The sequence below is a fragment of the Passer domesticus genome, chromosome 9 (genome assembly GCF_036417665.1).
Source record: "Passer domesticus isolate bPasDom1 chromosome 9, bPasDom1.hap1, whole genome shotgun sequence".
NCBI lineage: Eukaryota > Metazoa > Chordata > Aves > Passeriformes > Passeridae > Passer > Passer domesticus.
The window spans coordinates 33,321,480-33,344,311 of NC_087482.1; the positions used below are offsets into that span (position 1 = coordinate 33,321,480).

Here is a 22,832-nt window from a genome sequence, read left to right on the forward strand (position 1 = left end):
TTGGCTCTGATTTGCTCTGATGGCGAAAGAGCTCTGCAGAGAGTAAGGATGGAGCCTTGAGTGAATCCAGCTGAATGTTCCCTCTGAGAGGGAGGACGTGTAAACATGCAGCTACATTATCCTCTGCTGAAGGGCAGCTCTGTGATGGGAGCTGCATCTGCAGCATGGCATTTGCAAAATGGAGCACTTGTGTGAGGATTTGGGAATAAATGGCTTCAGAAAAGTCTGTAGCAAGCTTGTAAGCCAGCAGATATCAGGCAGTGTCTTCAGGTATACTCTGTGTACTCCTTTTGGGGCTTGTATCCAATGTACTGTAGCATTTGTTCCTTCTATATTTTCTCAGCTCTCTTCTTTTTTCCCTACCAAGTAATTAAAAAATTATATGCAATAGTTAGAAGGTGCTTCCTATTTTCTAAGTTAGGAAATTAATGTAATGTTTATTTGCTGCTTTCTAGGGCAAAGTGGAAAGTTAAAAACACATCTTTGGAAACACTTTTAACACATTTATGTTATCAGTGGCAGTGCACAGATTAGCTGGTTTGAAAACTGCTTGTCAATTTTATACATCTTGAATTGAATAGTAATTTGTACTCTCTAAGATAGTACAAATGTAACTAATTAAACTAAGCTAGATGGCTATTTGCTGTTTTTCTTTCCAGAGCATCACTCCTGTCAGCCACTGATTGTATGTGTATCATAGGTCATGTTTTGGTATAATACTGCATCAAGAGTTAGTTAAACTCACTACATCAAGATTTTGTGACCTCATACACTCAGCCCTAAATGGTGACTTTGGAACATACACACACAAAATAAACAAATTCTGTTGTTCTATACGAAGTCTTAGTGGATAGTCCAAACAATAGACATACTTATGTTTTTAAAGAGTGTGAAATAGAAAAAAAAAAAGAAAATAACCCCAGTAATTAGTATTAAAACAACGCTATTGAGATTCCAGGCTGCAGCAAGGGCTTTATTTCCAAGAAACCAAAGACAGAGGCAACTCAAGCCGCAGAGCTCTCGAACAGCTCTTTCTCCTCGGCAGTCCCGTGCTGCCTGCCGGGGGCCGGGTGCTCTTTGTGGTACCTGGCCGTGATGGCAGCGTAGGCACAGCCGTAGACGGCAGCTGCCAGCATCATCAGGCACACCACGCCGCACACCACGCCCGTGATGACCACGGTGGCGATGGCATGGCGCAGGCTGACGGGCCTGGGCCTCGCCTTGGGCTCGCAGCCGCCGCGGCCGCCGTCCCCCGGCTCGCCGTGGTGGCCGTGCTTCGGCCAGCTCCGCTGCTCAAAGCCGTGCTGGTGGCTGCTGGCCGGCTGCAGGGGAGCTGTCCTCAGAGGACAGGCCCCAAAGAGCTCGTAGGGAACTTTGAGGAGGTCCTTCCCCTTCCGAACGCCTGGCGCTGAGCAGATTATGCCGTCGCTAATTCCTCCTGAAATAACAAAACAACGTGTTGTATTGTATTCCTCCCTGATGAAGGAGGGAATGGTGAATCTGACTCCATGTTCTCAGAAGGCTATTTTATTATTTTATAATACTATAATATATTAAAGAATTCTAAATTATACTACACTAAAGAATACAGAAAGGATACTTATAGAAGGCTAAAAAGATAATAATGAAATCTCGTGATTCTTTCTAGAGCCCTGACACAGCTTGACTTTGATTGGCTAATAAGTTAACACAATTCACAGCAGAAACCAGTGAAACAACTACCTGTTGGTAAACAATGTCCAAACACATTCCAAAGGAGTAAGACACAGGAGAAGCAAATCACATAATTATTGTTTTCCTTTTTCTCTGAGGCTTCTCAGCTTCCCAGGAGAAAAATCCTGACAAAAGGGATTTTTCAGAAAATATGAATGCAACAATGGTCTCAATATTTGATAGTTGCTGAATGACCTTAATATAAAATTTACATAAACATGAGGTAAATTTATAATCAGTTTCAACTTCATACTTTTAAAGATTTATAGTATGTTTTAAAGGCTCTTGTTCAATTAGGTCAGTGGTGACATTATTACACTTCAAACTCACGTAAGAGGATTTTCAAGAAGCAGTTCATCAGGAGTTGGGTTACCTGTGCTTTTATGGATGTAAGTTGAGTTTGATCAATCTATTACCCTGCTCAAATGCTAAATTTCATGATTGCTTAGAACCAGCTTTCCCAAGGAGGTTTTTAGTAAAATGGAGAGAGAATTAGGAATCCACAGTCCTGGTAAATCACGTGGTTGTTCCTCAGTGTGTAGAGGAGAATACACCAAATGTAGCCCAGTCAGAGCACGGGGCTTTAGGGGTATGGTGTGTCAAGGAGTCCACAAGGCCAAAATCAATGTTGCTATATTGTTTAAAAATTAACTAATCAAATCAACTGAATTTCTTTCTCTTCTCTCGCCAAAATAATTCACTTTTCAGCTAAAGCCAGGCATAGATATTTTCATCCTGAAAAGACTTTGAGAAAGAAGTGAATACAGATGGACCCAAACTGAAATCTGGAGACTACTCCACAAATAATGCTGATATTCCAGGACGGATTTGAGCATAGCAGGTCTCTTGGTCTTTAATGGTGAAACCCAAAGTATGGTTCTAGACAACTTCAATGTGTTAAATTGAATATGGATATAGATAAACCTCCAAATCCTTCAACTCTTATCCTTTCATGGTTTTAAGTAACTAAATATGTGTGCTTGGAACAGAACCCTGGTGTTCCTCTTGAACTGAAGCATTCTCTGTAATTTCCTGTGAGTATGCATGAAGTGTCAATTGTCCAGGATGGATTCAGCTAAAAATACTCAAATATTCTGGACTTATATTGCTTTGTTATGACATACAAGAAATATCTGCAGAGCCAGTGTGGAGTTTCATCCCATGTGTGTCATATAAGTAGTGGGAAACATTATTGTGTAATGTAGCTAATTTTTCTTCATGTGATTCAGACAAGTAATTTTAGGGAAATACAAACACAGAAGAGAACATAACACTTGGACTTCCTTTAAAGCATGATGCAAAAATTAATTTGTAGGTTCTGTGTCACTTCATTTAATTAATCTGTACAGTGTTCAGAAAGATGGAAGGACATCAATGAATTTCTAGACAACATTGTTTTTTGAAGTAAATTATAATATTTATGCTGCTGGCAGAGTAATTAAGATAATCTGATGTATTTATCTTGGATCATTTCATTCTTCTACACAGAGAAGTCAATCCCTGCTGAATTTCCAGCATAATAGACTAAAGCCCTGTGATAAAGTAATATTTTATCTATTCAAGATATGAAGATTTTATTGCTGAGAGGAATTTAGCATTTTGTCTTTTCTGAAATTTACCTCACCCAAAGACCACTGCAGTAGTAATTGTGTCCCTGCATAGCCAGTGTGGGTTTCCAGCTGGCTGCAGAGCTCTGATCCCTGCAAAAGGCAGTCCATCAATCTCAGGCCACATGGACCATCTCCACATCTCCTGTGCTGCACAGGCTCCACACCACTCTGGCACAGAGACAGGCAATCAGTACTTTGGTCACATGCAAGCATCAAAGCCTGATTGAGAAAAAAGAAAATTACCCTGCTGTTCTGAATTCTCAGTCTGAACATACCTCCTGGGAGAAATAAATTAATTTCTTCTTACACTTAATTCTTTTAGAATTAAATCATGTCATATTTTTCACAGCATAACTCATGAATATATTTAAAAGCAGGTGTGACCAAAATACTCCCACTACTATTTATAAACTTCACTTTTCCCTGTGTGATGCCATGATACATTTCTGTCAGGAAATTGGCAAAGAATTGAGTTCCTCTTCTGGTTAACAACAAAATAGGAAGTGAAACTAGGTATTAATAAAATATTAAAGAACTACTAAGTCATAATTGATAGAAAAACTAGAAACCTGTGTTCTCTAAAATTTGCTCAGTACTGATATCTGTCTTGATGTTTGCCATCGTGCAACAGGTAAAAAGCTTTAAAACAGTAGGTTGGTTTCCAGCAAAAATATGTTGGTAGAATTAAAACAAGTGTTTGTTCACAACTATACTTGTTTTATATTTAGAAATGTCTATGTCTGAATTGACACACTATGGAACGCACCTGTACCTGCTGTATGGGTGTTGTGCATCCTTGCTCTTTCTCTGGGCACTACTACAAAGTTCCTCTCTGATTCTAGTTTGCTACCTGTGTCTACAAAAGCACTTACATTCTGACCTATGCATAAGAATATAGTTTAGTGTGTTTATTTGAGGAAGTGACCTACAGTGTGGGGTAAATTTTTAAGCCATAGAAGTGAAGATTAGTTAGATGCTGCCTAAATGTTCTTATGTACACTCTATGTAATGAGAAAAATTCCTTACCTCTGTATAGAAAACTCTCCAGCCACAGTTTCATGCCAAAGATATTACAATTGCATTGCCAGGGATTATCTTTGAAGAGAACCACTTTCAGGTTTGGAAGTGATTCCAGCAGAATTCTTTCCATTTTCTGAAGTTTGTTATGCTTCACAGAGAGCAATGTTATATTCCCTGTGCTGTTTCCAAATGTCTCAGGCAATCGAATAATGCTGTTGGATGACAAGTCCAGTTCTTTTAGGCGTGGGAGGAAACTGAATGTCTTGTTTTCTATATAATGAATCATATTTCTGGTTAGGTTTAAAACCTGTAGATACCTCAGTTTTTGGAAAGCGCCAGGTGCCACACTTGAGAGGGAATTATTAGACAAGTCCAAGATTTTGAGTAACGGCGTTGCCGTGAATGCATTTTGGTTGATTCTCCAGATACGGTTGTTCTGCAACTGTAGTATCTGAATTTCAGGAGGTAAAGGGGCAGGAATTTCAGTAAGTCCTCTGTTCTTGCAGTCTGCAGTCTTTGAGGCTGTGTAGCAGAGGCATTTTTCAGGGCAGCTGTGAACTGTGTGTGCCAACAAGACGACGCTCCAAACCGAAAGCCAGTTACCTGTATCACAAGTGAAAGAAGATTTAAAATTAGTTTAAAATGTTTGTGTTTAGGCAATACAGAGGCCATAAACACAGCCAGAAGGTATACACTTCCACAATAAACAATAATGTAGATACCACAGAGTGCATTTCTTTTATTACACATAAGTAAATTACAGATATTGTTGAAGTACTTCTATAATGGAGAATGAAGATAACGCTGCCATGGTCTTAAAATGAAGTACTTCCCATGGTTCCTTTTTAAGTATAAATGGTTTTCAAGAGAATTTGCCATCAGCAGAGCAGTGATGTTTGAAGGGAATGTGACAGTTTCTTCTAAAATTATTAAATTGAAATGTCTCCCTTTCTATGGTAGTAACAACTTTAAGACATCTTGTGTCTGAAGAATTACAAGCAGAACTGCTCTTTTTCATTGGTTTTACTAATATCACTGGCTGGAAGAATTGATTCATTGTACCATTAAAAGAATTACAAGCTTCAAAGACATAGTATAAAAACTATTAGCAGTACTTTGTCAGAAATTCAGATCCTGTAAGATTCTCCTTTAAAATATCAATTTGTTCTTTTTGATTTAATTTTCTTCTCTGAATGCCCCTGTACTTCCCACAGATACAGGTTTCTACACAGTCACCAGACATTTGTCAAAAGTCTTCTGAAAATATAAATTAGTTGACAGGAGTACTTAGTAATATTTCATATTTATAATTATCTGCTGCTCCCTGATGTTGAGGTGGTTTTAATGGGAAAAAAAAAGTTTTTACATTTTATGTCTTGCTAATGATCTTAACTTTGAAAACAAAGTACTTAAAGCTATGTTTGTATGCATATAATGAAACATTAAAAAACTGAGTATAGAATAATTAGATTTTCTTTGACTAAAGAAAGTCAGAATGATGAATACTTTTCTAACATTGTTTTTGAGATGCTTCAAATAATTTTTATTATTTACTTTTTCAAAATGAAAACATTTTAGTTAGTTGCTATTTGAAACCTTTTGAAATCAAAGTAATTGCTGTTTATTGACTTACAGAGATCGAATGTGAATTATTAACATGGAATACCATATTGATGAAATAATGTATGATCATAGTAAGAAATATGGTAAATATATTAATGAAAGTTGTATTTTGAGACTCCAGTTTAAGGAACAAATTACTCATTAATTTTCTCTCAGAAATGAAATATTTATATTAAAATTATACACAATGTTCTGCAATACTGAATTCTGCATCATAAAATTCACTTGAAAGAATCCAGCATTCCTGCATGCAAGGTAAACAATACTTTCAGTTCATTACACTGTTCTGCAACAGTTGGCTTCAGGAATACAGCTTCCAATGCAGAGGAAAAATAAACTCTTGCTTGACAAGGAAATGCTTTGCAAACAGAAATATTGCATTATTAATCTGAATTCTTGAGGATCTCACCTTTCATTCTGCTCTGCTTGTTCTTCCCCTGGTGGAAGATTTCAGTCCAGATTTCTGATGTAGAACAGTGACAGACACTGCTCTGATTCCCACTTCAAATCTTTAACGTGCTCATCCAGTTTCCTTCCTTGAGGTTTCTTTAGATGGTGTCTGTGACTTGTGTAGAAGTGCAATGATTTCTACTCAATTACTCTATCAGCCTTTGATTTTTTTCTTAATCACATTCTCCCCTCTCCCCCCTTTATGACTCTCAGAGACTTATTCTGCCTTTTAATCAGACAACAAGCCATGCAAGCAGTGTCTGTCCAGCTCTGACTGAACAGCTGTAATGTACAAATAATGACCTGATAACCTCGCCTCTTCAATTTGTTTAATCTCCATCAAAAGCAAAGCATAACAAATAAAGCTGCCTTTTTAATATCCAGTATGGATTCTGAATTCTGGTGGGTTATTAGCCAGGCTGTGTCAATTTTTGCAAGATCTGAACATGGATTTTCATTATCCTGGGCTGTGACTGGAGGCAGTGGAGTGTATAATATCACTACAAATAGTCCTGTGGGTTGATGACATGGTTTTGACAGTGCCCTTGTTTGCTCTTTTAAGCTTATTCATCTGACATCCATTAGTTGTGCTGACAGGATTTTATTGCTTGGGAGTGCAGGACCAGTGGCTCCTTCCATAAAAATGGCATAAAAATACATCCTGGTATAGTCACCATGAATATTGAACAAGTTTATTTATTTTCAAAGATATTGGAAAGATGTAGCAGATTGTACTAAAATTTACTTAATGTGTGGTGCCTTGGCTTGTTTCTTTGTTATTTCTTCAGTAGAACTCATACTGTGCCATCTACACCAATAAAAGGATTAATGACTTGTGACTGTGATGGAACTCAGAGGTGTTGAAAGGCATGAGGGATCTTGTATATAATTGAGTTTTTCCAGGCCATATGATCACTCCATCTATGAGCTGTCCTATGGAGAGGGAAGTTGTGCAATCAAAACATTTCAGACCTATAATCCAGCTTTCTTGGCTACAAATTCTGCTTTAGGTGCTTTTGAAAAGATCACATAAAGCTCACTTTCCAGGTCAAAATTTATATGATGTAAGCAGTTATCTAGAAGGAGTACTAGAAAAATCAGATCACAAGGTCCAAACTGGTGTTGAAATCAGGGTCTTTACCAGAAGTCATCCAGAGTCCTGTCAAATTGAGACTTTCATATTTCCAGTAATAGTTGACAGGAGTACTTAGTAAAAGTGATTCTATCACTTTTCTAGGCAACCTTCTCCAATGTGTTACTCAAAATCAATAATTTTTTCTTTTATCCAGTGAGAGTTTTCCTTGGAGCAGCTTGTGTCCCTCTCCTCTTGTCCTGTCACTATGAACCCTTGTGAAGAGAGTAACCCCTCCTTTTCCATAGGTACCTTTTGGTTTTCCAAAGCCTGTGCTGAGCTCTCTGTCCCCCTGGCTCAGGGCAGGGCTGTGCCTGTCAGTGTCCTGTGCCTTGCTCTGTTGTTTCTGACATCAGCCAAGATACCCAGAGGAGCAGTGGGTACATGGGAACAGTGAAGGAGAAAGTAGGCAAATCCTCATTCTGTAAAGTAAACGTGATTGTTCATCTTGAGGATTCCAGGATTACTACTGTGAGCAGCAGACATTACTGTCCTTGACATTCTTGATGGATGGCACCTTGTCTTGATGTGGGGTGAAGCCTGGGATTTACTGTGGAGGAACACTACAAATGTGTATAACCTTTGCCACAGTCATCCTGGTTAACCCCAACTTCACAAAAAAAGGGGAGAGAAGCTTAAAGATCAATTGTACTCTACCTTAGATTAAGTCAGATTAAAGCAAAACAGTTTTTTAACTTTTGTAGCATGATACATTTATTTGCTTTTTCTAAGACCTGTCTTAAAAAATACCCATGAATCATTTTAGTGGAGACACAATTAAATGTAAAAAGGTCTCTTATAAAATAGCATCTTCCTTAGAAGTTGTACCCTTGTAAACTATGGATACTCTTACAAAGAATAAAGTTGGGTCAGGTAGTTTTTTCTTGAGATGACATCCCGCTCTCCTTGCATTAACTCATCCCTTGTATCAGTGGCAGCTCTTTTCATGACTTTTGATTAGCGTTGCAGGAGGTAATAGCTATTATATTATTGGTTTTTTGTGTGATAAGATGCTTTTAAATTCTCTTTGGTATCTATAATTTTATTTGGCTTATGAATTCAAAGGATTTCCTTTTTAAGTTATTTTTCCATCTTTACTAATATTTGCTGACCAGATGGGTATACAAGCTCCCACTGCAGTTCATTTCATGTAACAGTGGGCTTAAAGAATGTCTCTTAACTGCTTTCCTATTTTAGTAAGTCTTTGCAACTATAATTGTATTATTTTTAGTATGCACCATATTACAGAGATGTTCACAGGACAAGGTCACAGAAAGTTAAGCCCTGTGGGAGGTTCAGTTCCAGCAATAATGCAGAGGTTGTTTTATTTACTTGGAATCATGATATAAGAAGCTACTACTTTTTAAAAAATCTTCATGCTGCGTTCAGATTTGGAAACATATGATTAAATCTGTCAATTTGCTTTTCATGTAGATGTGGCTATTTTTTCCTTATATTGAGAACTCTGAATGAACATATTTTGTAAACAGAAGTTTTCCCAACCTATAATCCATGTCCTATTCCCATTTATTAGGAATAAAACTTTGGTTGTGACAGAGAAGTCTGATGTGGTGAAAATTACAGTCGTGTCACAGGTAGAGATTTGCCAGAAACAGGATAACCATGAAACCTACTCTTACTTCTGGCCTTTTGAACCACCAGCAGGATTCTTTTCAGTTGTCTGATGTGGTACAGCAACTGTTTTTGCAGCCTCTTAAATTAGCCTGTGCCTTGTTGTAGCAAGGTATGTTTCCCATTGCAAAGAGCAAGAAAGCCCCATGAGCTAATATCTGATCCCTGCTGGCTGAGGGGGCAGCTCTGTCTCTGCTTTGCCAGCAAACTCTTTGTGGCAGCAATTACTGCCATCTGCTTTAAAGGAGGTCTATGTGTAAGAATCATCTCTTTTACAGAGGAACATTATGTTAATTAAACTCTAGCAGAAAGGAAACAATTTAAATATTTCAGATATTTAAAAGTTAGAGGATTTGGATTCCATTGCATTGTATATTGAGTCCAGGCAGACACAATTATATTAAAAAATGTTCCCAAGACCACAGCAGACAATTCCTATACATACCCTTTATTAGATTTATTTTCCTTATGCTTTGAGTGGGAAGGAATTAAAACTGAGATACTTTCAGGGACATGGCATGTGCTTTCTCTTTACTAATGTGTGTCTCCAGATTGGTGAAACAGCTAAGCTCTTGCTCATGACCCTAAAATGAAACTTTGGGTAAAAAAACCTCTTCATTTTGGTGCAGGACAAAGAAAAAAAAAATTTTATTTGTTGGTGAAACAGCCCATACCTTTATTGTTAAAATTCTTCCCCTTTGACTGGCACTTTAAAAAATACAGTAGTGCATGATGGAGAGAGGCTGTGCCCTTTCCCATGAGTCACAATGATGTGCAAAGGTGGCAGGGCAAAAGACACCCAACTGTCCCTCATGCTTTTCTTTCTTCAAGGGTATTCCTTGTACTCTGAGAGCTCAGGACTCTCTCAAATATTTCCTGGCAGGGTACTAGCTTTTCAAAAGTTGTCAAAACTTAGAGGAAGGCCCTGAATCCTATTTCTGCTTGCTTTTCACAACAGCAGTGTAAGCCAATGGATCAAACTAAATTTGGCTCAAGGAAGATTATTCCTTAAAAATCAGGCCATATTTTCCAGAGAGGTGGGCTTTTGGGTTTCTTCAGACATCCTTTGTTGTTCAGGATAAGAAGGGAGGAATATCAGCTAGAATTTAATAATGTCAAATGCTGGTTATGGCACAGCATAAGGAGACACCATGATTTCTTTGTCTCTGAACTATTTGAGTTTGGTGTTATTTGATGGTGTCCCATTCAGGTGGGAAGAAATGTTGTGCAGCTCTAGAAACAAGAAATCAGGCAGAGAGTTGTGATTTTATACAGGGGAAGAGCCCAATTTTTCCTTTCCAGTGGCTTGTTTTGCCTTACTTAGATACATCTGGTACTTGTTTATACAGTGAGTAATTAATCTATGAAATGCATTGTTGAAAGTTATCCTTGGGCCAGAAGATTAGTAGGATTCATATATAATCTTGAGCCACAGTTACCTCATGGGGAAAAAAAATAATTTAGAAGGGATATAAACTTTCACTCTTAAGGGCTTTAATCAACCACTAATGACACAACTAATGGAGAAAAACCTTTCCCTGTGGGCAGTTTTTTCCCATAATTATTATTTATGGGAATTTTTACACCTTCCTCTGACACCTCTAGGAGAGGCCAGAGTGTGAGATGCAGTAGTGGTGGAGATGAACTGGAACATGCTGTGTTCCAGGTGGGGATGGGGTGGCTGGGCAGCCTGGCAGTGGCAGGGAGCTGCTGTGTCCTGGGCACCAGGGACAGCCAGGCTGAGAACCTGCCTAGGTCAGAGCTCTGCTTTTCCCCACACTGCTTTTCTGATCTGGACTGGAAAATTCTTTCACTATTAATATCCAGGTGTTTGTCTCCAGGTCTGTTCGTAATCTGTAAACAGCTCTTTGGGTCAGTCTTTTGTCTGCAGTTTTTTCCCTTTCCCTTTCCTCTGAAAACTTTCAATCCACTAGGTAGTGCAGTCATTGATTTGTTGTGGTATTATAACTCTAATAATGCTTTTAGAAATTAATGTGGCTTGTGCTGTTTTCCCATAATTAAACGAGAGGAAATATGTGAAGTTGAGAAGGGCGTAGTGGAAAATGCTGAAACACCAGCCTGAAGTGTGCTTTGGTACGTAGAAAAATGACCAGGATGGATGCAAGGCTTTCAGAATGAGGAGAAGCACAGGGAATAAAGATGCTGGGCCTCTTTACCTTAATTGCAAATTAGATGAAGTTGCAGCAAGGGGCAGATTAAGTGTCAGCAGAGTATTTGTTCCATCACAAATAGCAGCAGGGGAGTGCAGATTCAATTTTCAATCATTTCCTGACTAATGTCAACCACCTGTTATACATGCTGAGCATCCATAGATAGAATGTATCTCCAGTAAAAGTAAATTAATGAACTCACTGTGCCATTATTGCAAATAGAAAATAATATTGCTTGACATTAAGCTAAGAGAAATGAAAGAAATAAAACTGGAAAGAAAAAAAAGACATGCAAAAATAAGTACAGGTGTACTTTTTGTTTCATCTTCACATTTTAGATGCTTTTTGTCCTCTCTAAAAAATTGAGATCACTTGCTATTTTTGTAGATAGCTTATTCTTCATCAAAGTTTTTTCTAAGCTTTTACTTAGTGATTTTGTTTCCTTTTTATATTTAATAAGAATTTCTGTTCATGGTCACAGCTCACCCTGGACTCAAACTTAAGACCAGGATATAAATCTCCTGTGCATTCTGAGTGGTTGATTTACTAGGGTAGCTCATGTAAGAATTGGAAAGATTTTTTTGAACAACATCTGTAAAAGGGTTTTGAAATGTTCACAGTGTATGAAGAAATATTTTAAAGTGCAGTAAAAGTTTCTTTTGCTGGTGCTCACCAATTGTGCTACAAAGGAGAACTCATACTTCATTGATTCCTTTTGTGCTTTTAAGGCAAATTGTAGTAGTTCAGTAAAACTCACTGTTAAATGTTGGCAACTCCTGTGTTTATGGGCTCAAAGGACTCTTTCTCTTTGCCCTAGCAGTCACTTGAACACAAACTTGCAGAAGCAGGGATGACATTTGCTGCAGTAAAAAGTCAAATAGTTAATCCTTTGTAATTTTTGCAACACTGAAAATATCCACAGGAGGCTTATTTTTGTTTTCATTAATTTAGCAAGGTCCTAAATAACCCGACATTAAAATTATGCAGCTGATAAGGATTCAATACATAATTTTGGTGGATTTAATGATCAATGGAATGTAAGCGTTCATTGGATCAGGACTGACGTGTTCAGTAGCTTTGGATTCAAGCTGGGATGGAGCAATTCCATTGGATGAGGTATTGCTGCAAGGGAAAAGGAAACTCTAACTCCTGAGAGAATCTCAGTTGCCTTGCAGCAGGTGAAGGACCAGCTCTTTCAAAGGTCCCTGTTCCCAGCCTGTGCCCTCTGCAGTGTGTAGCAGCTGCAGCCAGCAGAGCTCTGGGCAGGATCCATGGGCAGCTCCCAGAATCTCTGTGTTTGCTGCTCTCACAAGGACAGAAGGGATATTGAACATTTTCCTATATGGATCCAGTGAACAGGATGAGCCAGATACCTTTGCCTGCTGCCACTGCTCTTCATTTCAACAACAGATAAGTGCTACAAGGCAGTGCAGAGCTGTCCAGTCCTCTCTGCATTTCTGCCACCCCTACTGCTTGAACTGCTGCAGCTGCAGGCACCAGCAGTGCTCTGACAACATCCTGGAGATCCCGTAGCACACTGTTATCCTTTCCTCACCCTCTTCTTTTTAGTCTGTCAGCAAGTTTTAAACACCAAAGATGTTTGTAAAATACCTTTTTTCTTCACGCAATGTTTTAAATGACGTAACAGGGTAAGTCAAGTGTATGGATAGACTTCTCATGACTCAAGTTTAGTTAATTCTGCTGTTTTCAGACAGGATAAATCCCTGGGAAACTCAGCTAGTATACAGGATAATGATGCTTCTGTTTAGAATTTGTAAAATAGTAGCAAAATAGTCTACTGAGAAGACTTTTGTTTAAAAATAAAAAAAATACTCTTTCAGAGGGCATTTTATTAATGAGAATTACAATACTGGAAAATCTGTTATAGATTAGTGAAGAACAGTAACAGTGTATCCAAATGGAACTGGTTGGATAATTAAATTCATTTAATAGGTACTGAAATTTAAACCTCTTGATCCCTCTACGTAAACATAACTCTTAAAAGATGTGCAACTTGATTCTAAAAGTGTAATGTGGGAGAGAAACACTGGGACAATGAGTACAGATTTCAGATACCCTGTGAGAAAATGTATTCAGGAGTTAAACAACAGCCATTTAAATTTAAAAAAAAAAAAAAAAAAAAACAACTCCCAAAAGTGTAGCTGTGAAATATAAAAAGGAACTTTAATAAATCCCTGTATATGTATATGTGCAGCTTATATGAGCAGTATTAGAGCAACATGAATGAGAGGGATAACCAAGTGACAAGTAAGGGTTACTAAAGATTGAAATCATTAAGGAACATCATGTTTTCACTATTCTTACATGCTTTTAACTTGTTCTGTATTATTATGTCTCTTTTGGCTGTATGTCCTTCTGTGTGTCTGTTTTGGTTTCCTCTTTCATGCTGAGAATCCCCAAAGATCCTCATTCTATGGTTTCTCCTCTCATTAATAGAATATTTTTTCCAATATTGATTACAATTTATAAAGTATGTCCGGTGTGTAATTGTCTTTCCTTCATTTGGTGAAAAGGAAAATTATTTGCTGAGTTTTAACAGATCTTTTAGGAGGATCATACCAAATAGCTGGCAGGCTATCTGCTGAGTAGGGAGAAAAATATTTTAGGATTGGTATAAATTATGAAGTCCTGACAGTTGTAACTGAGCTATGCCTTGTTTTTGTTTGCACTACCTAAAGTTATTGTTAAGTTTTTAACCATGGCTTCTGTTTCACTGTTCCCTAAAGTGCTGAAGGATGAACTTTTTCTCAAGCCCATGCATTAGTTGAGAGGACAACAAATGTAAGACAACAGCTGCAATGTCTGTGAGAAAATAAATTTTTTAAAAGTACAGCACAAAAGTGTATTATTAGCCCTAAAATTCAGACAACATTTTAATATTCATGTCATCTTTTTGTCTTCCATGTTTATATCTGACTTTTGTGTCAACACTGGGTGATGCTGAAGTATAGAGGTGTAATACATATTATGATTTAATACAATGCCTTTTAACACAAAGGCACTTCTATTTTGTTATTCTTTAATTTATGGTAGGGTCTCAAAAGTCCCCAGCCTTGCTGAGCTTTCTCTGTCTATAAAGCCATAGGTCTCTTAAGAAAAAAGGGTGTATTTTCATCTTTATTTGCTCTTATTTCCTTCTGCAGTCTGTTATTTTGGAATATAATGGCAGGGCTGAGCTTGGTTACTCATATTTTGGCTGAGACTTTTTATCCTTTTCCCTGTTCAAAATGACAGTGTGCATTTCCTCTCCATCTCTGTGTTTCAGCAGAGTTAGAGCAGATGAGTTCAAAGAACAGCACTGCTGACTTCTCCCTCCTCAAAGTGCTCTGTGGGAGGAGTGGGTTGACTGCTTTTAGAAGGTGAAGTTATCATCATGTGCCTAACTTTAGTGAAATAATAATTTCCATACCTCAAGTTTTTTTGGTGCCATTAAGATCTTAAAGGGTTTTCATTAGTTGCTGCTACTAGCTTCTCTTCTCCGAACCTGTTAGAAAGAAGAAAGAGCAGAGCAGTCTGTAATTTGTAGCTTGTGGTGATTTGGAGATGTGTTCAAACATATTTGTATTTTAAGCAATTGTAGTACAGGCTTTTCCTTGGAAAGTGAACACTCTCTGCTTTTCTAAATGCCATCAGCTGGTTATACTTTTGCATGTTGTTGCTTTCTTGGATTTGGAGTAAAGAGATACCTGGTTTAAAACTTCTGCAGACTTTTGTTACATTGAAAATGTGAAAAAGTTTTGAGAAAGAAGTGGAAGTTGCTTGATTAAATGCTTGATTTTCTGTAATACTTTGTCTAAATGGAACTTGGGTGAAATTAATAATGTAGAACAATGTTTCAGTTTCATCATAGTGCAGATTTAAACTATAACAGCAAAAAGCCCTGTCCACCTACAGTCCTCTTCATTATACTGCCTCAGCATTCTTGCCAAGGCATCTCTTTAAATATTCCTAATTAGGACTTTATACCTGGTTCTTCTCCTAAAATTTTAGGGAAATATATTACCTTTCCATCAACATAGGTTTTGAACTGCAAGTGTGAATACAGCGCATCATTTCTGGTGTTCTATATAAGAATATTATGAAATGGTGAAGAAAATACACCACTCAAAGATTCAAAATGTTTTACACCTTTTTGGACAGATGATGGCACCTGTCAGACTTGGGTTTCTAGAGTTCTTGTTAGGCTAAACTTATGGTGGAAAAATTGCTCTGAAGAAGAGAATCTGTTTGATTTTAATTCCAATTTATAGAGTGTCTTTAGACCAGGAACAGCCCTAAGCCTTGACTACTTCAGACCCTGGACCTACCTTGTCTTCATGGGCAGATGTTCTCTGATGGAAGTGTCACAGAAGTTCAGATTCCATATGATAATTTCCTTATATATGAAAATTATAAAACATGAGCAATGCTGTCGTTTTATAAAGGAGATTATTATATACATAGAAGACCAGTTAACACATTTTAAGCAATGGCAATGCTGCTATTTCCTGGTTTTCAGAGATGGGCTGAACAATGGTTTCCCGTGGTAGAAGTTTTGCTGTAAATGTTTCTTCTAGTAATGAAATTAGGAAGTATTGGCTCCAGTTATTATAACTTAAAACATGTTGTCCTCTTTAAACAGGCATAGCCTTTTCTAAAAGGAAAACAGGGACATATAGTGTTCCCATGGAAACTCAGGCAAAATTCTGATTTGTGGGTATGAGCATAATCAGCACTACAACCTAAACTCATTGAATTAAAGGAGTCTTAGTTGTGAAGTCAACCTAGTATAAAAATATCTGTACACATGCAAGAGTCAGAGCCTTGCATCCCTATAGATGCTTTCTGTCTGCACTTAAAAACAGAATAAAGCAGGGGAACTTTTGTGAGACCCTTCTCTTTTTGCCTTTTGAGGCCATTTGTGTCATTTTACTACAAAAATCTATATAAGAATATAAACTAAATCTGTTTAAATGTACTTTATTGGAGTTTGTTAAAATTTATTGCATTTTAATGTGCGGTTTTGATTTCCTTTGTATCAAATAAAAGTAAGGAGGGCTTTTCCCTTAGTGTAGGGCATATCAGCCCTGTACTGTGAGAGAATGGAGGAGACAATGTTTGCTTCCATTATAGATGTGCTAAGATGTATTAATTCTGGAATTATGCTCCAGCATTCTTTCTGTAAAACAACAGAAAAATAAATAATTTATTGGATTTGCCTTAATTAGGAAATTAAATATGTTTGATAAATGTGTTGTAGCAGAACTTCCTGGAGAAAATTTGCCATTTATAAATGTCTACATTTTGGAAAGTGGTATTTCAAAGTCATTTTGATGTATGCATATCATATATGATATATCATGAATATATCATATTCCTATATCTAGGAATATGATAGAGGCTTCAGAATTACAGCCCAACATTTGCTGATTGCAGTGTGAAATAAGTGCTTCTGGAAAGGCCACCAGGATCAGCCAGCCTTTGCTATGTGCCTCAGCAGCTATAAAAACCTGGCCTTTTCAGGGTTCACTTTCCTTGTAAGTCAGTAAAGGTTTGCCTCTATACAACAGCACAATCTCGGGAAGTCCTGCCAAGAGTCCTTCCTTTGAGCAGAGTTTTCAGGGGTTTTGTGTTCTCCATTCTGGAAGGGGTTTCGTTTTATCCTGTGCTGGGCATCCCTTAACCCCCAGAGACCTCACTGAGCCCTTAGCAGTGCTCAACACCTTCCAGGCACAAGCCCCAGCTGAATTTGCACCCATCAGGCTACTTATTAGCAAGAGAAGCTATTTTGTGTGATAAATCCTTAGTTTAATGTATAATCAGACATCTCCCTTTCAGAAACATTCCTGATTTGTTTCAAAGCTATTACATTAAAGAGGATTACATTTGGTGCCCATTATATTGATTTCCCTCAAAACTCACAATTTATACTTCTAAAATATGCCTTAAGACTGTATTGACAGCTGAATCCTGCTAATCATTAGTATATAAATTATAATAGACTACTTGTTGAAGCACCTGGATAGCAGTTTATGTGAAGTATGGTCCATTTGTACTTTTATTGTGAAAGTCATGTCAGCACTTGCACTATATCCAGGAGTTAATAACTCACCCAGAGAAGTTCACTTATGGTCATGACTTGGCACACAGGTGTCAGGCAGTGCTGACATTTTATTAAAAAACTTTAAAAGTGTGGCAGTGCCTTCTAATTTTATCAGTCTCAACATTTTTTAAAAGCCTTATTTCTTTGGAGTTTTTTCTTGAAGTATCAATTAAAAGCAATTATTAATTTTGTGTTTGGTCCTAGATTAGTCAATGTATTGTTCTTTGTATTTTGGGCTTTAAAGAGGTGATTTTACATTTTTCTAATGAAGAAAATAAGCTGTTGGCTAATTTTCAGGAATATGAAAACACCTCTAAATAAGCCATTTCTGCTGGCACTTAGGCAGGCTTATGTAGCAATTCAGAAGATGATGATTTCTTATTTTTCCTGAAATCTGGTAAGACAAGTAAATAGAAAGCTGTCATTCCACCCTGATTGCTTGGCCTCTTGGATGGCATTAGCTGTTTCCCAGTTCATGGGCATGAACTTCTACACATTAAATAAAGCAAAAGATAAATTATTTTCCCCAATAGAGGGGGAATTTATTTCCCCAATGCAGGTCATTGCTGAGAGGTATAGTTAACACTTCTTGGCCATGTTTTAAATTCGTGGCAATAAAATGTTCTTATGAAATAAATTTAAGTAAATGTGAAAATGTTCAGATTACAGCCAGTGCTAATCCATAGTTTTAGAAACTGACTTTCAAATGAGGAATTTGCAATATACTGAACACATCTTGAAAGACGGTGTTTTTTTATTTAAGACATAAAATGTAGGAGAATACGAAAGAGAAGAAAATTTCTGTTTCAGTATACTGGAAAATCTCAGTGTTATTAGTCTAAGATTGCTTTCTACTCCTGACAGGTTTAAACCTCCAGTTCAGGAGATTCCAAGAATGCCAGTTTATAGCTCAAATGCTAACTCCTATTTTGCTGAACCAAGATGCAGCTGTGTTCTTTTCTACACGGACATTTAATAAAAATACATTTTTGATCCAAAAATGAAAAAAACGGGCACGCAAATCTGCTTTTGCAAATACTCTTAATGGAAAAGTTTAAAGTCTGTATCTTTTGTTGTTACAGTTTTATTTAAATTGTTCAGTAAAAGACAAAAACATAAATCAAAAATGTAAATCCACCGGTGTTATTTTCTTTGAACTTGCAACTGCAGAATACCCTGGTACTACTCAATTTCAAACACATAAAGATACGTGCACTGAATCTTTTGGACACATAAATCTTTTTGTCCTTTTCTAAAACTGTAGATTATCACTACATGGTTAAAGAGCAAAAACATAGTTCAAGTAATGATCTTAGAAAAATAAAAACATGAGAACTATTCTGGAGCATTACAGTAAACGTTTGATTTCTGAATCACCCAGTAGATATGGTGTTGAAAGGCTGGAGATTTTTATTCATTATGGGGTCCTTCTGATGTATTATTTGACTTCAAGTAACATGACTCATATTTTCAGCAATTCAAAGTAATTTGCTAATCACAGTATAGCACAAACAGTTTGTAGAGATTATCATTCTTGTTATTATGACTCAGTAAATAAGAGATCCAAGACTTATTTCCAAATGATGTGGTTTGATGAAATGTCAGTGTTTGCTCATTCAGTGTCCCAGGCCCTGTTTGACTAATGAGGTTCCATTTATTCATAGACCTTGTGTGGACACAAATCCCCTGGTGACAGCAGCACAGAGGGAGTGGTTGGTGCTCAGTGTGTTCTGTAGTCAGGAAATGCTGGATTTGGTCCGATCCCTCCCCCTGGAGGGGGGGACTGGACAGAAAACTCATGAGTTCACTTTGCTGTGGATGCCATAATATTTATCTTCAATGTCTTGTCCAGAGTATTCTGTCAGGCAGCAGGACAACTTGTACCCATTCTGCTATTACAGGATTGCAGTTTGGGAGGGGCAAACCACTTTGGAAATCATGATAGAAGCTTTGCCCATGTCTGAGGTCAGCCTTCTCACAATACTGAGAAATGTAGAAATGATTTTTTTTTTTTGTTAACCTGCTTAAGTAGTAGCCAGTATCAAGTCTGCAAATAAAATATGATCAAGGCTTGAATGTGTTGTGTTTTAGTCACAAGTGGAAGCAGAAAATCTTATACATCCTAAGAGAATCCAGTCACAGGATATTCAGATAAATATCCTAATTTCTGGCTCTTTGTCTGGACTTTGAGCCTTTAGGGTTCCTTAATTTCCAGCTTGAATCCACAGCCTTTTGGCTGAGGTGGGAAGGTAACCTGGCTGTGCTGCTCTGAACTAGGACCTCAGCTGTGAGAAGTAAAGCTTTTTCTGAGAACTTACTAAGTCCTGGATCTTCCCTTAAGATTTGTAAAAGTGCTTACAAATACATACCGTTCCTATTTTTCATTTCAGTCATGGGTACTACTCAAATAGCAAGAAAACCATATAAAACTAAAAAATGGTTAGGGAGTTATAAAAATACTCTCACTGCTTCATTATTTTAGCATTACTGTGGTCAGATTTCAATCTTCACATGCTTCCTATACCGTTGGAATTCAGAATTATTTGTCAGAGCAGTGGTTGTGCTAGGAGATGCTGGAAGAAAGTTGAAGGCTCATAGGAATTCATAAAAGCTCTGCCACCAGCAGAGTTTCCTCTGTCATGATTCTTGCCTTGTTCCTGCAGGCTGCTGAAACTTCCTATGGCTAAAAGTAGTACTACTCAGCTTTCTTCTTTTTTTTTTTCCCTTTTTTTTTGGCTTCCTGTGTTTGTTTTTGGTTTGGTATTTTTTTTCCTTTTAACAATGGAATGAGGCAGGTGTAAGGTATTTTCTAAAAGTTACAGGGAGGATTCTCCAGACACCAGGCAGGGCTGAGCTGTGCCCTGCTTCTTTTCAAACTGGGCCACCTAAGCCACTCCTTTTTTCTGTCACTGTACTCCTTGCATTCCTCAGGAGAAAGGCACCTCCCTGTCCAGCAAAGTGCACTAAATGTAAATTTGCATGCCCAGGGGCTACCTTCCACCAGGCTTATGAGAGGTTTGTTTTAGGTTTTTTTTGGGTTTTTTAAAAGTTATAGATGGATTCTCAGGTACCTCCCTTGAGCTTTGCTCCTGGTGCACAAAGCTGATCCTGGGGTAAGTGAGCAGAATTCTGTGGGAGATTTTGTCACAGTGTTGGCAGAACAACAGCTGCTCTCCTCTAAAGTTTGGGATACAGGATGATTGTCTTAATGCTAATTTACAGATAACCTCTTTCCCTCCAACATCCCCTCTGAAGAATCCTGAAAAGGCAATGAACTTCCAGTCACCAGTGTCTATGGTTTTTTATGCTTACACTCAATTTGTATCCTTTTTGAGTTTCCTCCTTGCTCCTGCTGCTACTTCATTAGTCCTGCAGAAGGAAGATGTGTGTCAGGGAGTCAGAGGGAGTCTGGTTTTTGATGATGTTCACAGACTGCCCTCCACAGTTCAGTTTGTCAGGGCTTGGCTGCAAACCAAGCCCTTCAGCTTTCCCTGGTGCTTTGAGTTTGGATGAACTTTGGCCTCCCAGCAATCATCATCCTGCTCCCCTTTCAGCTTGGCCTCACAGCAGCTTCCCAGCATCTCCTCCCCTTCTGCTTCTGCTTGGCCTCCAGGAAACACCATTTGCCACCGCCTTCCCTCTGGCTTGGTTGTCTCCATGCACACATCATCTTCCACCACTAATTCTAAAAGTCTTCTGGAAGAAAGTAGCAGGCTTGAGGTTCCTGAGTAGAGAGGCAAAACTTCAGTTTTCCACTGCTCATTTAAGGAAAATTCACTCATTTATATTCTGCATCACAATAGCTCTGATGAAGGAAGTCTTTGTGTTGCTAAATCTTATGTGGTCAAACTGTCTCACATAAAAAACCCAATAATTAAATAGGACTTAAAAATGTCTCTGTGTGTGCAGTCATTCCATTTACTTGGTGACAAAAAGATAAAGGTAAGATGCCATAAATAATACAAGATTTTTTTCCAGCTTGTTGTTTAGAATCTGATAGTGATAGTTTGCGCTTGAGATATTTTGTACTTGACGCTATATCAGGCTCTGTAGCTCAAACTGCTAAAAAAGGTAGGTGCACATTTACATGGATTTCAAAGGATTCAATAATAAAATATGTGTAAAGTATTAAAATAATTTTAGAGTACTTAAATATGCAATAAACATTTTGTGGAGTAAACAAAAAGATTCCATGTCGAGAAACAACAGAGAAAGTTATAAAAACATTAGAAATTTTCCCTGAGTGAAATAACAAACTATTAGAAAACCACAACACAACAAAACAACACATTGCAAAGTTTCTGAAAAATAATAACCTCTTATCCAAATGCATAACAGATACCTTATTTTTGCTGAGGTAGGAACCATGCTTTATCATGAGAAAAACAGAAGAAAGTTCCTAACTGCTCAATAGTTTGGCCCATTTTTTGTCAATTTGGCTCTTTATTTGGCTACCCATAACAGCTCACTGTGAGGATGGCTGGTGTCACCACCCAGGATTGAGACTGCCTGATGCTTTCAGGCATAAGCTTGTATTTTCTGGATATTAAAAAATAGCCATACTTAAACTGTTAGGCTGATTTTTGTTGTTGTTTTTGGGGTGTTTACATCAGAGTCAGTCATTCCAGGTAATAAAATTAATAAATTTTTCATGTTATAATATAATTCTGAAGATCTTCTCTTTGAAGAGAGGGACTGAAAACAATGAGCAGGAGTGGGAAGAGGGAAGTGTAGATAACAGGGGAAAGATCACTGAGAGGGAAGCTGAGTGAAATGTGGAGTTTGGAAAGGTGAGACTGCATTTTACTGTGGAAGTAAACAACCTGGGACCAGAAGCAGTCTGAGAAGTGCCCAATTCACAAGTGCTTGTTCACATTTTTATATATCCTGCATATGACATGGAATGACTGCCACTGAGAGTACAGATATGTTGGGTGGTACTGAAGCATAATTATGTTACTTATTACATAACTATATATAATATATATAATATATAATAATTATATATTATATATAATATATGTTATAATATAGTATATTGTACATTATCTGTAATATTTATTATATATAATATATAAAATTCTATAATAATTCTATTATTATATAATGTTCTATAGATATAATAATTCTATATAATAAGTCTATAATAATGTCTACATAGCTATGTTATAGATAAAGAGGCCTTGTTGGAATACCTCTAATTTGTTAGCTAAGACTTCCTGGAATTGAGGGGAGAAACCTATCTAGATTTTATTTTTAACTATTTTAAATAAAACACCTATGTCTTACGAAGTTTTTAATCATCTTTAGTAATAATTGGGAGTCTTATATTAATCTGTATTGGCACTTATGGTGTTTATTTCCTGGGATTGAGCACT

The 22,832-nt window shown here is 37.4% G+C and overlaps 2 protein-coding genes across 11 annotated transcripts in view; one reads left to right on the top strand and one right to left on the bottom strand.

Moving 5' to 3' along the window:
• The window catches only part of CACNA2D3 (calcium voltage-gated channel auxiliary subunit alpha2delta 3), a 474,873-nt gene that overhangs the window by 403,455 nt on the left and 48,586 nt on the right, over positions 1-22,832 (top strand). The window lies entirely within an intron of this gene.
• On the bottom strand, positions 1,005-21,113 carry LRTM1 (leucine rich repeats and transmembrane domains 1). The gene is made up of 4 exons (XM_064433242.1): positions 20,928-21,113; positions 15,339-15,435; positions 4,350-4,946; positions 1,005-1,438 (listed from the first exon to the last, which is right to left on the bottom strand). The coding sequence occupies exons 1-4, from the start codon at positions 21,111-21,113 to the stop codon at positions 1,005-1,007; spliced, it is 1,314 nt and encodes a 437-aa protein (XP_064289312.1).

Bases quoted from the DNA above. Each gene is read 5' to 3' on its own strand.
- LRTM1 (XM_064433242.1), bottom strand. From the start codon at position 21,113: ATGGAGACAACCAAGCCAGAGGGAAGGCGGTGGCAAATGGTGTTTCCT. The intron at 4,947-15,338 runs GTATAAAGTCCT...CTTGTGATACAG, and splicing joins AATTTTAGGAGAAGAACCAG to GTAACTGGCTTTCGGTTTGG. The intron at 1,439-4,349 runs GTAAGGAATTTT...TTGTTATTTCAG, and splicing joins GGAGAGTTTTCTATACAGAG to GAGGAATTAGCGACGGCATA.